Here is a 15703-nt window from a genome sequence, read left to right as displayed (position 1 = left end):
TCTTTTGCATTTCTCTCCTGGCTCTGCCGCGGGCTGCTCCGCGCTCCTTTCTTTTTCGCCCTTTCCCCTCCCTTCCTCGCTCGCACTGTTACACTTTCTCGGTCCCCTCGGCTTTGTTATTCAGCATGTCTGATTAGCAGGAGCCTGATTGGCTGGCTGCCTGCTCCGAGAGAGATTCCATTCAGCTTACCCCCCACCCATCCACCCACCCACCCACCCCTTGGTCAGGAAATGTGAGCGGGTCTGATGGAAGCTGATAGGCAGGGCTGGAGTGTGAGCACCAGTCCTGGATGTGACAGCAAGCAGAGGAGCACTTTGCAGCTTATTCAGTGTCCGATTCGGATTCCGGCAAGAATCCAAGCATGGAATGCTGCCGTGGGGCAACTCCTGGCACACCGTTCCTCTTGCTGGCTTTCCTGCTCCTGGTAAATGCCTTTTCGTTTCAATACATCCTTAGTGGCCATTTAGTCTGGGTGCTGTTGGGGTGGTGTGGACGTCTGTGAGTGTGTTTCACTGTATCTTTCTCTTCAAACTCCAGGTAAAGTAATTTACTTGGCTTTAAAAAAAAAGTAAAAACTTTTTGCAGAAAGCTAACCCCAACTTCCCAAACAAAATAAAGTCTGCAAGACTGTGTGGGATTAGCTAGAGGTATATAGGACACTGAGACTTAAACTTTGGGATCTACTGTATGGAGTTTGTGTGGTGAGGGCTGTATAAATGGTGGTGTGCATGCTTGGAATTTAGGTAACAGACATCCTGAAATCCAACTCATTCAACTTATGGTGTTCCTGTAATTTGTTTGAAGGATGGGCTGTGAGGGGCTTTTCCCCCACTGCCTTTTATGAGTCCTCCTTCTTCTGTGCACATGTTCTAGGGAACCAGGTAAAAGAGGGAATGAAAGCTTCTCTATGGCCAACCCAGATTATAGTTCATAATTATGGCAAGTCATCTATGGATACAAGTTAATGCTAGTATTTATGAATTGAGGATTATGTTCTTTGATCTCAGATCTTCTCTTGAAGAAGAAAATGCTGACTTTGGGTTCGGCTGCTTTCCACAGTCACAGTGATAAGATGCTCTGCTCTGGAACGTCAGCACACACTGCATTTTTGACTCGAAGTAAATGTTCCGTTGTGACTCATACTTGGTTTTATGGGCAGAAAATGAAGCTTTACTGTCCAAAAAAAATCGACACTGAAAATATTAATAGCAATGCACATTTTTTTAAACCAGAGTGTTCTGGGCAGGCAGCTTTGTAAACCTCATCTGCAGGTTTGATTCCAAAATTTGCACACACCGAGTCCAAACAAACGTGATTGTAGCTCTCCCTGTCACATTTCTGGAGAGCCAGCCCTTCCTCAGAAGGTAACCAGGCAAGAAGGGAAAAGGGGGGAATTGTAACGCACCACACATATAGGTCACATTGATTCATTGAAGATGAAGGAATGTTTGTTCTGATTAGACTCTGAAAAATTTGATCTGCACTGTAATTTTGAAGGAGGGAAGCAAGCTATTTAGCATAAATTTTAAAACTCCAGGAAGGCTCATCAGCTCATCAGACAGTGATTAAATATGTTAACATTCCCGCTTCTTATTTGCATCATTATAGCCAAGAAGTCATAATGCTACGTTGCAAAAGCTGTAAATACAGAAATATATTTTCAACTGCTCATAGAAATTTAAAGGCAAACTGAATTTTAAGCATGAATGGACTGTAAGTTTGGGGCTGTTCTAAGGAATATAAAAAGCAGAATGTTTAGGTGTGCTTTATGACTAGTGGGGCAAGCAATTTATGAAAGGTGTCTCATTTTTTCCATATGGGACGTGTTACTTATATACACACCATTAGTTTGCCTCGTCTTTCCTTCTTTGTGATTTTTTGAAAGCATGGGTTATTTTCCCATTTAATTACATCATGAAGCAAAATTACCAGTACACAGTACTTTTTTGATATCTTCGTATAGAAGTATGATCTCATTATACTTTGGAAAAACTCCCCCATTCAGGAATAGATTGTTTTCACTGCCCACTTGGTAAAGTGCGGTATATTTCTCTTTGATATTTTTAATATTCATATATGTGTTTGAGCATCTAATGACACTTATGTGGATAAAAAGGAGTATTTGCTTATTTCAGATTTGAAACATAACACATCTTTGGTTTAAATTACAATAATTATACTGTGAGGATAAAAGGAAATAAAACTCAGGCTTGTTTTATGCCTATATTTAAATCAATTGGGATTCTGAAAGTTAGGCCAGAAAAGAAAGAACTGTCTGGTGAGTGCTAAGATATAACCCTGTACAGAGTAACAATGTTACTAGTACCTGCCATATATTGTGTGTCTGAATGTGTCAAACACAAGGTCAGTTGTTTGAAAAGCATTGCAGTGAATTCTCACAATAATCTTGCAAATAAGGCATTGTTAAACCCATTCTGCAGATAAGGAAGCAAGTTCGTATTTGAACTCAAAGGGGAAATAATGGAGAGAAAATGACTTGTTTGGTTTGTACTATGGTCACAAAATGTTTAGTAGTGATGGAAGCAATGACATAGGTTGGTCTCTAGTCTTTATTGGAGGTCTTTTTGCTTCATTTTGGCCACTAAAGATGTGTGCAACATTATGGACACTTGTCACACTTGCTCATTCACTGTCCCATGTAGCTTTGGAGCCAAAAGTAAGTTATTGGCCCAAGAGAAAGTAACCTGGAACATGATCAGTAGTTGAACCGGAAGTGTGACATTTTCAGCTCAACCTTCAGTCAGGATCTAGAAATGGAACTGGGTGGCTTATTTTTCTTATAATTGTTTGGTACATTTTAAGAGTCTGTCTAATCTTAGAATTAATTTAAGCACTTTTCAAAGCTCACTTTTTACTTAATGGAAAATAGTCTGTTTGTTTAGTGGCAGAGCCCAGTTTCTACTTCAAAACACAATGAAGTCCCTGTGTCATTTATATCTATTTTTGGTTACCACCCACGTTTGCATGCAAAGCTCATACATTATGGACTGCTATTTTACTCTGCGCACAGTAGGACAGTTGTGCTGGGCAAGAGATTTTATTCTAACATTCAGGTCAAATTAAGCCACAAAACTCCACGTTCCCCATCTCCCCACACTGCTCCCCTTTCCCTACTCCCTCCTTTGTCCCAATTGTTTAGCTCAAAAGGAATGTGGGGGGAAAGCATGACCGGCCATTGACATATGTGTCCATCCAAACTTGAAGTCAAATCTCTTCTTGTCAGAAAGGCATTTAATCAAATTTGCATTTGCTTTTTGTTTCTTTTAAGTGGTTTTAAGCTCTTTCGCCTGCTATTGTGGGAGTTGCAAGGGTAACACTCAGAATTATAATAAAGTACATGTGTTTTTCTGTTGAATTTCTTTTTTTTCTCTGTACTAATTTATACATGGAAACTAGTCAAACACAATAGCCCATTCCCTTCAGTCGGTCTGGCACTCTCCTCCACTATTATCTAAGTGGATCTATCTTGAATGGTGATAGCACCATTAGCTTGTGGAATGAATGTTAAGTTCCTTATTTATAGCAGACTGTGGCCTGCTCCAACGAAGTGTGTGTATGTGTGTGTGCATGCATGCACAAGCACCTTTCTATAACTATGTACATCTATTTCTTACTATGATGCCTACATTGTCCTTAAATCAAACTTAAGGATATTTCAAGTAACCTGGAGAATGTAATGAGGCATTTCTTTAAACATTATTTACTTCATGTTTTTGAGTTGTTTCTTATCTAGACATAGTCAGCTTCATTTTTGTTTTCTCCTGTTTTAGCATTTCAGTCTGTTTCAGAACCACTTTCCAGTTTCCATTATTATTTTCATGTGAACCAATTCTAGAACTTCATGTAAGTTGAGAGAAGTGTGTCCAATAGTAGTCACTAGTGAACTAAAAACGAATCCTTTTACTCCAGGCAAGGTTCTCCTTGAAAAACTGTGGATATTTTAAAGATTTTTGAAAGAGAGAGAATGAATAAATAAATGTATTTGTGTATTCATAGGAGTGTTAAATACTCTTTACCTATATGTTGATTCCTCTTTACATATATATGTGCATAAAATGGAAAGCAAATCTCTAGTAGACCATGGGAGAGGCAATTACTCAAACTTAGGAGTGTACAGAGTTCATTCTTATATCTTTAAAACAAAATTAAAATCAGGGTATGTGTAGTTTTAATCAGTGAAATGTAGATAAACCCTGTTCTTGCTACTCATTTTTAAGCCCATTTTGTTGGCACATTTTGCACAGGATGTATGTTTGCATGGGACATGGTCTGCTATTTTGGTTCTCCCCTTTATTATGGCTTAATCAAAATATAATTTTAAACTCTTTCAGAAAAAAATGCAGTGTCCTGTGAATTTCTGCATCTCCTATAGTATCTACTAGAATATCTTGGATAGTACAGGCATTGTAACTGTTTGTGAACTAAATTCAGAGATCTAAGGATGCAAAGAGACTCATACAATTCTCCCTAATTCTCAATATATTCAGGGTTTCCTAACTTCATATATGTTGCCCAGTTTCTTTGGTGAAGTGACAGCTCTGCTTTTAATTTGTCTATTTTAGATTCCAGGTCTCACTGGAAATAAGTTTCATTCTGCCCTTCTCTCATTGTGCATGTTCTATTGTTTCTTGCGGTCTCCTGAGTAGAGTGACTCGGAAGTAACCTCTTCGTAGCTGGAGGACCATAGTGTTTTCTTGAGTGAGAACATTTCTTGACTATAACCTACTGGTGAAGGCATGTTGAGATAATCACAGGAAAATGTGTCTAACTCCAGTTTGAGAGTCTTGCTGTTTGTACTGATTTTCTTCATCTAGAGAGCGGGCTTCAAACTTTGTGTTTTCACCAGAATGAGACAAGTTCATGTCATCTTCTGTCAGCGTCATAAAAGCCACACCATGTGGTTGAATTTTGGCTTGATTGGCAGGTCAAGCTCATGAGCGGCTTAGGACTATGCTTAGGCATAGCAGAGGTGATGTAAGTTCGAAAGGATCTAATTGAAATAGGCCAGCGCAGCTGTGTGGGGAGCCTGCCTGTTAACTGGGTAAGCTGTTGCTATCAACCCCTTCTTTCCATGAGCTCAAAAATAAATGACTAAATCTCCCCAATTCCCAGACTTCAAGGTGAAAAACTACATCAAATAAAGCTTAACTGTTCTGGTTCCTTCTCCCAGGGACTTTGCTAACTGGGAGCACCCAGCATGTCGAGCAGTTTTCTGGCCATGTCAAGAAGATGTCTCAATGGTAGTAGTCTGCAGCCAACAGGGACCTCTGGCTTTTTGTTCCTTGTATTTCCGGAAGCTCAGCATTTATAAATCAATTAGACTATTTTCCTATACTTAAGAGTCTCTCTTCCAGTCATAGAAATACATCTTATCTCAGAAACCCCTGTAATCTTCATTTGAAGAAAAACTATAATTTCTTTTTAAAGTTGAAGATGCCAGTGTTTCTCTCAAGTATTTTTTTTAATTGGAGGACGATCACTTTATAATATTGTGCTGGTTTCTGCTGTACAACAATGCAAATCAGCCATAAGTATGTGTGTGTGTGTGTATATATGTGTGTGTGTGCGTGCGTGTATAAATCCTCTCCCCCTTGAGCCTCCCTCCCACACCCCCTCATCCCATTGCTCTAGAGAAATGTGAGCTAAGCTTCCTGCACTTTACAGCAGCTTCCTATTAGCTGTCTATTATATACAGGGTGGTGTATCTATATCAGTGCTACTCTCTCGATTCATCCCAGCCTCTATATTTTTTGTTTGACTACCCCACCCTAAATTCCATCAATGTATAGTCAGCATTTAGTAATTGCTTGTCAGAGGCACATGTAATTCATTGTATTCTCAATAGTATTTTAAAATGTAATTTCTTCTAGTCTTGTGCTTCCTTATATTTATTTCTGTCATTTGACTTCTTATATTGTACTTGTGTTTCCATCTCCATCAACAAACTTGTGGATGACAGCAGAAGTGACTTGTTCCTCCTACCTTTTTCAGACTACCTGGTCTCAGTAAATGTTGTTGAATGAGCGAGTAAATGGATGAATAAGAATAATTTGGTAAGAAAATATGAGAAAAGGATACAGTACAAGTAGCAAGGGGAACACGTGAACGTTCATTTCACATGGGAAGAATTTCATCAATTCTGGTTTTAGTAAGACCAGATCTATAAACCTAATACATTCAAAAGAGAAGTTCAATATTTTGCTTTCTTTCTCTTCACACAATGAAAAACAATTGAATGACTGCCCTTTTTAGTGTTGTTAGAATGAAATTTGCACCTTTCATATCTTTTTGTAATCCATTTCGTTCTCAAGGAAAAAAAATGACACATTAGCCACAGTTTTATGAAACCAGAAGGTAGTTATAGTTGCTCATTTTAGCACAGAAAATATCATGGAATCACCAAAATTCATTTCTTTTTACCGCTGGGCACAAAGATAAACTTTCTTTCCCAGCTTTGTCTGTAATTAGTTGTTCTATCATGATTGAGTTCTAGTCAATGGAATGTCATTTGAAGTGATATACGGCACTTCTCAGCTTGATGTCATCCACATAATCCTCTAAATAAGTAAGAACTCTCTTTATATACGTGCTGGATGCAGAGAATCAAGCAAAAACTTCAAGACTCTAGAAAACAGTAAAGGCACCAAATGTAAGGCCTCATCCCTGAATGACTACATGTGGCCGAGTCCTACAGTACCACTCTCACAGAACTGCATGTGTGAATGTTCATTTAACCTTGAGCAAGCAGTAAACCTTTGCTGTTTTAAACACTGAGATTTGGGGCAATGTGTTGTTTGTTATACTGATAACCTTCTTAAATACCATATGCTTTATATTTAGATGGCATGCATGCTTACAAATAGTACTAATATCACTTTCCATTGTTTTATATGGGAAAATTAAAATGAGGAGATGCCATGTCACCCTGATAGTGGTTTAATCTGTGTGGTTTGTGACTTTTACATACTTAGAGTGCTCTAAAATAGTTGAGGGTCTGTGGTAAAATAGGAAAGTGGGTCCATGTCTTTTCTTCTTTAATTTAATTAGTTATTTTTGGCTGCATTGGATCTTTCTTGCTGCGTGTGTGCTTTCTCTAGTTGTGGCGAGTGGGGGTTACTTTTGTTACAGTATGTGGGCTTCTCATTGTGGTGACTTCTCTTGTTGTGGAGCACAGGCTCTAGGGTGCATGGGGTCAGTAGTTGCAGCACACAGGCTCTCAAACACAGGCTCAGTAATTGTGGCTCATGGGCTTTGTTACTGCACAGCATGTGGGATCTTCCCAGACCAGAGGTCGAACCTGTGTCCCTTTCATTGGAAGCTAGACTCCCAACCACTGGACCACCAGGAAAGTCCTCCATGTCCTTCTTCAAACAGGAGTGAATTGAGCAGTAAGAAATAAGGGGTGTGGGGAAGGCACGACTATGGTAAACAGTTCTAATCTCATGGAACAGAACAGGATCACACACCCTGACCAAGAACACCGACCCTCACAGATGCAAGGCGAAGGCAAAGACTGAGGCACAGCTGATATAGCTCCAAAGAGAGATGTCAGAAAATAAAGGAGTAGACGAGGACAGAACGGGGAACAGCCACACACACACACACACACACACACACACAAACATTTCACACAGTAACATAAAGTGAAACACACTTCTTGAGTACACCTAGTCTCAACCTACTTTGATACATTTTTCTAGAAGGTGTCCAAGTGTCATGAAAGAGTCCATCCCACCTAACTCTCTAGGACACCGCGAGAGGAAAACAGAGCCCTGGATGAAGTGTTTTTGTCATCTCCAAAGTAATATAAAACTTCAGATGGTTACTTTCATTCATGTGAAAATCACTTATCTATCATCAGCTGTATGCCCAACACAGAGCAAGATTCCACGGAAGATAGTTTATGGCAGTCCTTTTAATGAGGAGCTTGGTAGTGTGTTGGACATTCTGTTGTCAGAGTTTGTTTTTTTTTTTTTCAAAAAACTCATAGTTTATGGCAGTCCTTTTAATGAGGAGCTTGGTAGTGTGTTGGACATTCTGTTGTCAGAGTTTTTTTTTTTTTTTTCAAAAAACTCTTCTGTAAGCAGAAGCTTTGTTACGGATATAATGATTTTCAGTTACCCCACAAGATGGTTCATTTTGCACTGCTCTCCCTACTTAGACACTGACTGTTTAATCCCCTCATCCGGGTAAATGTGATTTATGACTTCCCGCAGATTATCAATGTATTATCTTATGAATATTATCAGTCAGTATTTGACTTCAAACATAAAAAATTTTTGTCCAATTTCTGTAGTTCAGAATATGTACTTGTGTAGCAGTACACACATGATAGTGTCTTAGTTACGGTAAATTCCTTGGGAAAAAAACTTTTCTCAAAGTAAATTTTTATCATTGTGAAAATTACCAATAATTAAGTGTGACCAATATCTAAAGAGTTGTCATCTGCCCACTATCATTGGGGCATCATGATGACAGACTTCATTCTTATGTAGTTTCCACTCCATTGTGCTAATTTTATAGTAACCAAAATCCAGGCTAAAATAAGCATATTCCATTTGGAATTACATTTCTGTAACTGCAATTAGTATAGTAGGTTACATCTCCCTACCTCACTAGATTTTTATCTAAAGTTCCTATTAAAATAAGGTGATTATAACAAAATTCAAAAGGCCTCGTGCATAGAAGGGGGGTGGATAGTTCAGAGAAAGGGAATAGCAGAGAAGTCATGTGTGAGCATATGCCATTTATAATTGGGAAGATTTATTCCACTTCTGAGGCAAGAAATTGCAGGACTCTAATAGTTTCACCACCTGTGAATTATTTGGGTGCACCCTCATAAGCGGGTTCTTTCTTCTGTTTGTTTAAAGAAATAAGTGGTATGTTTGCCAATTCTACACTACATTAATTTTCACAGAGTTTCCATTTTCATCTTCATTGCTTTTTCAGATTTTTTCCCAAAGCTTCTGCCATTCTCCAACTAAACCTTTGGGTATTTTCTCCTTCAATTTTCGTCCGGGGACTTTCTCTAAGTCAAGTCAGTCTGTTGGCATAAATGTTGCAACGAAGGAGGGAAGCAGTGCGATAACCTAAGATATCCTGGCATAAATCCCAAGAGTGCTAACGAAATGAGACAGGAAATTACGAGCAACCTATAATAAATTCAAACTGTCCAATAAAATAAATATACCTCACTTTGTTGCCTTAGTAAGGTATGGTAGGGTGTCTGATTTCTCAGCCTACACTGCCATTTGAAGTCTACCAGAGTGTTGTTCAAACATTGTACTTCATCGATAGAACCAGAAGTGAAAAAGGGTAATGGAAACAATAAGAACTCCTACTGTTCAGGTGCTGGAGTGAGATTTAGAGGAAAGCTTTTTTTAGAAATAGTCTGGTTTTCTTTTTTTTTTTTTTTTTTCGTTCTAGTTATTATAACCATTTGGCAATGAGACTAGGTACCACATATATTTTTACTTTGACTTTGAGGCTTGTACCCAGTCTAAGATAACAAACATGCTTTGAAATTACTGTTACAGAGTGAATTTAACTGACAGTTGGATTCCCAGGACATAGATTTATTGTGTTTTCAAGTTAAAAAGAATTTTTGAGGTAGCATAAAATTTGACTTCAGTTAACTGGGATCTCTTTGAAGGCAGGACTTTGGTTTTATTATGTCTTGGATATCTTTATATCCCTAGTGTGAGACAAAGAGTTTGACATACACAAGGTGTTCAGTGTAAGTTTGCTGTTCGAATAAATGAATTAATCACCTATTCCAGCCCTTTGATTTCACAGAATTGAATTTAAAATATAAATATTTGCAAAGAGGTTGGAGACTTATTTGCAGGAACACCTAATAGGTAGAATCCAGAGCTTGAAATCTGGATCTGTTTCCTTTGAGTCCATACTCATTTGAGAAAGAGGTCACTCTCTATTATACCGTATGACACTAGATGACCTTCATATAAGTCAGCTGAGCCAGCCTGGGTAGAGAAGTTGCAGTGTTGAAATGTCACCTCAGTAGATGTGAGGTGCAGTAGAAGCCAAGGAAGCCATGAAGCTGATGGAAAATAATTTTGAATGAAAACTCAAGGATTATTGTTGGTTTATATGTGTTGGGGTGACCTGGTGAGAAGAGGGGACTGAAGTTTATTTCTTGCCCTAGTTGTGCAACATACTGGGTTGGCCAAAAATTTCATTCAGCTTTTTCCATATCATCTCACAGAAAACCCAAATGAACTTTTTGGTCAACCCAATATCAATAAGATTTGTTTCTCTTTTTTTTCATGTTAATGAACAATGTGAATGTGAAATACACAATGGTGATGTATATGTGAAAATAACTTCTTGGGGGACCTTGCACATAGAAGGTGTCCAAGAAGTTTTAGCTTCCTTCCCATCCCTCAGTGCAAAATGCTATGTTCATTGAGAGCCTGCTGTGTATCCTGACTGTGCTGGGCACAGGGTACATTGTCTTGAACAAAACAGACGTGGTTCTAAAGATGTGTCTTCTTACATGTAATATCAGAAAGGATTTGAGATTGGGAAGGAGGTTACGAGTTAACTGGCCAGTACATTCCATTGGTTTTATGTTGTTGTCATGGTATTATTTTCTTTAAACTGTATATTTAACTATCGCTCTTATAAGGAAGTCTCTGCCTAAAGAAATAGACACATCAATTCATTATTTATAGTGATTCCAAGAAAAATGTGTTAAAAAAAACTCTAAAACTCTAAAATTGTGTATTTAAGGTCACTTCTTGAGTTGTGCCTTCTGCCCCTGCCTTTTTTTTGCTGCGATCCTCTTTTTCAGTCATACTGAAACCAAAACTTAATGAGTGTTTGACTTTGTCTTTGTTTATGTGATCCATAAACACCTGTCTTTTCCATCTTAGAAATATGTTTAAGGAGGGAAACCTTTATACCAGCCCATCATTCAAGTGAATAAAAGGCCAATCATAGCATATAGAGCACTAATGACAATAGGCTTCTTTCCTCAAAAGGTTTAGCTTGCTCTGTGGAAACCATTAGTGTGAAAGACCTTTAGAAATCTTTGAGCATCACCTGGTGACCACCCAGCATGTTCTCAGCTCTCTGTTAGTAGGGGTTCTGATTTTCTAGTACCTCTGCCAAGACCAGGAGCTGACTGTGGCACAGATCATGAACTCCTAATTGCCAAATTCAGACTTAAATTGAAGAAAGTAGGGAAAACCACTGGACCATTCAGGTATGACCTAAATCAAATCTCTTACGATTATACAGTGGAAGTGACAAATAGATTCAAGGGATTAGATCTGATAGACAGAGTGCCTGAAGAACTATGGACAGAGGTTCGTGACATTGTACAGGAGGCAGAGATCAAGACCATCTCCAAGAAAATGAAATGAAAGAAGGCAAAATGGTTGTCTGAGGAGGGCTTAAAAATCGTTGAGAAAAGAAGAGAAGTGAAAGGCAAAGGAGAAAAGGAAAGATATACCCATTTGAATCCAGAGTTCCAAAGAATAGTGAGGAGAGATAAGAAAGCCTTCCTCAGTGATCAATGCAAAGAAATAGAGGAAAACAGTAGAATGGGAAAGACTAGAGAGCTCTTCAAGACAATTAGAGATACCAAGGGAACATTTCATGCAAAGATAGGCATGAAATGCCTATAAAGGACAGAAATGGCATAGACCTAACAGAAGCAGAAGATATTAAGAAGAGGTGGCAAGAATACACAGAACTATACAAAAACATCTTCATGACCCAGATAACCACAATGCTGTGATCACTCACCCAGAGCCAGACATCCTGGAATGCAAAGTCAAGTGGCCCTTAGGAAGCATCACTAAAGCTAATGGAGGTGATGGAATTCCATTTCAAATCCTGAAAGATGATGCTGTGAAAGTGCTGCACTAAATATGCCAGCAAATTTGGAAAACTCTGCAGTGACCACAGGACTGGAAAATGTCAGTTTTCATTCCAATCCTGAAGAAAGACAATGCCACAATATGTTCAAGCACTGCACAATTGCACTCATCTCACATGCTAGCAAAGTAATGCTCAAAACCCTCCAAGCCAGGCTTCAACGGTACACAAACCATGAACTTCCAGATGTTTAAGCTAGATTTAGAAAAGGCAGAGGAACCAGAGATTAAATAGCCAGCATCCATTGGATCATAGAAAAAGCAAGAGAGTTCCAGAAAAACATCTACTTCTGCTTTATTGACTATGCCAAAGCCTTTGACTCTGTAGATCACCACAAACTGTGGAAGATTCTGAAAGAGATGGGAATACGAGACCACCTGACCTGCCTTCTGAAAAAGCTGTATACAGGTCAAGAAGCAACAGTTAGAACTGGACATGGAACGACAGACTGGCTCCAAATTGGGAAAGGAGTACGTCAAGGCTGTATATTGTCCCTGCTTATTTAACTTAAATGCAGAGTACATCATGCAAAATGTTGGGCTGGATGAAGCACAAGCTGGAATCAAGATTGCCAGGAAAAATATCAATAACCTCAGATATGCAGATGACACCACCCTTATGGCAGAAAGTGAAGAAGAACTAAAGAGCCTCTTGATCAAAGTGAAAGAGGAGAGTGAAAAAGTTGGCTTAAAGCTAAACATTCAGAAAACTAAGATCATGGCATCTGGTCCCATCACTTCATGGCAAATAGATGGGGAGACAATAGAAATAGTGAGAGACCATTTTTGGGGGCTCCAAAATCACTGCAGATGGTGATAGCAGCAATGAAATTAAAAGAGGCTTTCTCTTTGGAAGAAAAGCTATGGCCAACCTGGACAGCAGACATTACTTTGCCAACAAAGGTCCGTCTAGTCAAAGCTATGGTTTTTCCAGTAGTCACATGTGGATGTGAGAGTTGGACTATAAGAAAAGCTGAGTGCCAAAGAATTGGTGCTTTTGAACTGTGGTGTTGGAGAAGACTCTTGAGAGTCCCTTGGACAGCACGATCAAACCAATCCATCCTAAAGGAAATCAGTCCTGAATATTCATTGGAAGGACTGATGCTGAAGCTGAAACTCCAGTACTTTGGCCACCTGATGCGAAGACCTGACTCTTTTGAAAAGACCCTGATGCTGGGAAAGATTGAAGGCAGGGGGAGAAGGGGATGACAGAGGATGAGATGGTTGGATGGCATTACTGACTCAACAGACATGAGTTTAAGTAAGCTCTGGGAGTTGATGGACCAGGAAGCCTGACATGCTGCAGTCTATGGGGTCGCATAGAGTTGGACACCACTAAATGACTGAACTGAACTGAACTGCCATGTCCCTATGACCAGCCCCAACCTGCCTTAATCCAAGATTGGCCTTCTTGCCCCTGGTTGTTTGCTAATTGGTAGCTTCAATTTGATGGTGCTGGGACTCAAACCCAGTCCTCTGTGTCCACTTTAGAGGTCTAGATAATTGAAAGAACTGATTTGCAGATTGTGGATGTCATAGGCCATTAAAATTTCAAAAGGAAATAAAATTATGTTTGCAGGTAGGCAGGAAATATGGAAAATAAAGTTTCTAATGTTTGGATTTAATTAAGTAAGGACATTAATAAAACAAAGTTCTAGCAGCTAAATTTCATGTTAAGTAATAATAGTTACTACTACAGAGAATGCTTGCTTTAGTGTGAGATGTACTTTACATATATTAAATTATCTAATTGTCATAACAACATTAGGAAGTCACTACAGTTACTTTTCCCATTTTGCAGTTGAGGAAACTGAGGCACAGAGAGGTTATATAACTTGCTTCAGGTCGCTCAGCTAGCAGTGGCAGAGTGCAGTTTCAAACACAGGTATAGTTCACTCTTGTCCTAACAATACCATTTTGTGTCATCATCAGCGGAAGAAATGAAAGGTTATTTGAATAAGCCCAAAGTTCCAAGTATATAATTGCAGAAGAGAAACTAAACACATTTAGCTCTATGGAAATCTAACCAGGGCCTTTATCGCTCTCCTTATTCTTCATGCCAGTGAAAAACTTCGTTAGACTGACCTGCTCTAAGCCAGACATTTTCCTTGGAACACAGAGATGAATGAGACACAGGAAGCTCACAGATGCTAAACAAAGTTTTAAAAGGATAACAGACTGAGGCTGAGTGGAGGATAAAAGATGCTATGGGAGCAGGGAGCTGGTATTTATAGTCTGCAATGCTCCAGTCTCTGCCAGGCAGAAAATCATTCTGACTTGAAGTGGATCAGTGAGGGTGACTTAAAAGGCATTTGAAGTGAGTCGTGGGATGGGACTTCCCTGGTGGTTCACTGACTCCCTGCTTCCATTGCAGGGGGTGCAGGTCCAAGTTCTGGTCAGGGAATTAAGATCCCACATGCCACAAGGTGCAGTCAAACAAACAAAAACAAAAATGCTACTAAAGAAAGTCTTAGGAGATAATAGAAGTTCACCAGGTAGACAAGAGAGAGAAAGGGGCATTAGGCAGAGGGACCTGCGTGGACAGAGGCACAGCGGAAGGAAAAAGAAAGTTGAGTCTAAGGAGCAGTGAGTGAATCCCAGTGGCTGAAACAAGTCCTGCAAGGACTTGCATGCCATGCCCAGGAGCGTTGTCCCAGGATTGTGTTTTAGAAAGACAGCTATGCTGGCCGCACAGAGTGGAGAGGCCCTGAAAATGGAGGCTGAAAGGCCACTTGATTATGACACCACTCGTGAGAAGCCACAAAGACAGCAGTAACCCCAGTGATGGAAAAGAAGGGGGGAAGATCCAGCTGTGTAGTAGAGCCCTGTGGTCCTCTGGACGTGGAGGCTCTTAAAACACCAGCTGTGTGCTTGGGCTGTTTAGGTGCCCCTGCTCAGCAGACAGCCTGAGGCTGACGCTGAGTAGGTGCTCCATTGTGATACAGAAGGCTTGTATGAAGGAGTGGATCATTTTATTCATGGCCTCCCTGTGCAAAATTGTGACCTACAGTCAGAGATTTTATTTTTTTTCCTCCTTGTATTAGAAAAGGACTTCCAGAGCAACAAACATCTTATTCTCTAAAACCTGAAGAACTTTCTGTCACTCCCTGAGGAAAGAGAACTCAGGTCCACCCTTTCTGAAGGGATTGTCACACTGCTGTGACTTAACCCTTTATTCACTCTCAGTGAACCTTTCCAAACACATAGAGGCCATTTCAAAGGAGCACTCCTGCACTTCTTAGAAAGCTTTGTGATCCTCCTTCGTGTAACGCAAAGGTCATCATGAGGAGTCATTTTTGTACTTTGGGGTAATTATTGTCGTCCGAGATGGCAGTGTTGTCCCGTGTGAGGTTATTTATCTATTTTCTCACCAAACGGTGCCTCATTCAGCTCTTCAGATTCATGTCACAGTCATGAATCTTCCCATGGCAAGCCAGCAAATATCTCTTCCCCCTTTCTCGCAGCGCTCCACATTATCTAAAATGGGCTCCACATGCGGAGTTCCCTTTGAAAGCAACTGAAACTCCAGTAAAAGATGCTACTTTCAGGGTCTAAATTTAAGTTAACTGCCCTGATGGTATAGTAATTGTAGTCTTCAGGAAAAAAAAAAATCAAACCATATCTGAAATTCATCAATTCATCATTTTGTAATGTGACTGAAAAAAAAAACCCCACAAGTTTTATTAAAGAAAGTGTGAGTTAAATGTCACGTAATTATATTCTTTCTATTTTTTTCTTTATGAATCCAGTTGCTAAGGCGTCAGATTTTTCATCAGGC

The 15703-nt window shown here is 39.5% G+C and overlaps 1 protein-coding gene across 3 annotated transcripts in view; it reads left to right on the top strand.

Annotated features, from left to right (window-relative positions):
* The first annotated feature begins 220 nt into the window (after positions 1–220).
* The window catches only part of ADAMTSL1 (ADAMTS like 1), a 479825-nt gene continuing 464342 nt past the window's right edge, over positions 221–15703 (top strand). For 2 of the 3 annotated variants that reach the window (XM_065908169.1, XM_065908167.1), the window contains exon 1: positions 248–425. In XM_065908169.1, the coding sequence (XP_065764241.1) occupies positions 363–425 (63 nt within the window). In that variant the 5' untranslated portion in view covers positions 248–362. Of the gene's footprint in view, positions 426–15703 lie in introns of all 3 variants that reach the window. The other variant, XM_065908168.1, reaches the window with a different exon arrangement.

This window comes from Muntiacus reevesi, chromosome 17 (genome assembly GCF_963930625.1).
Source record: "Muntiacus reevesi chromosome 17, mMunRee1.1, whole genome shotgun sequence".
NCBI classification, from domain to species: Eukaryota; Metazoa; Chordata; class Mammalia; order Artiodactyla; family Cervidae; genus Muntiacus; species Muntiacus reevesi.
Note: the sequence above shows the minus strand (reverse complement) of the source record. Positions and strands in the feature narration are given on the sequence as shown.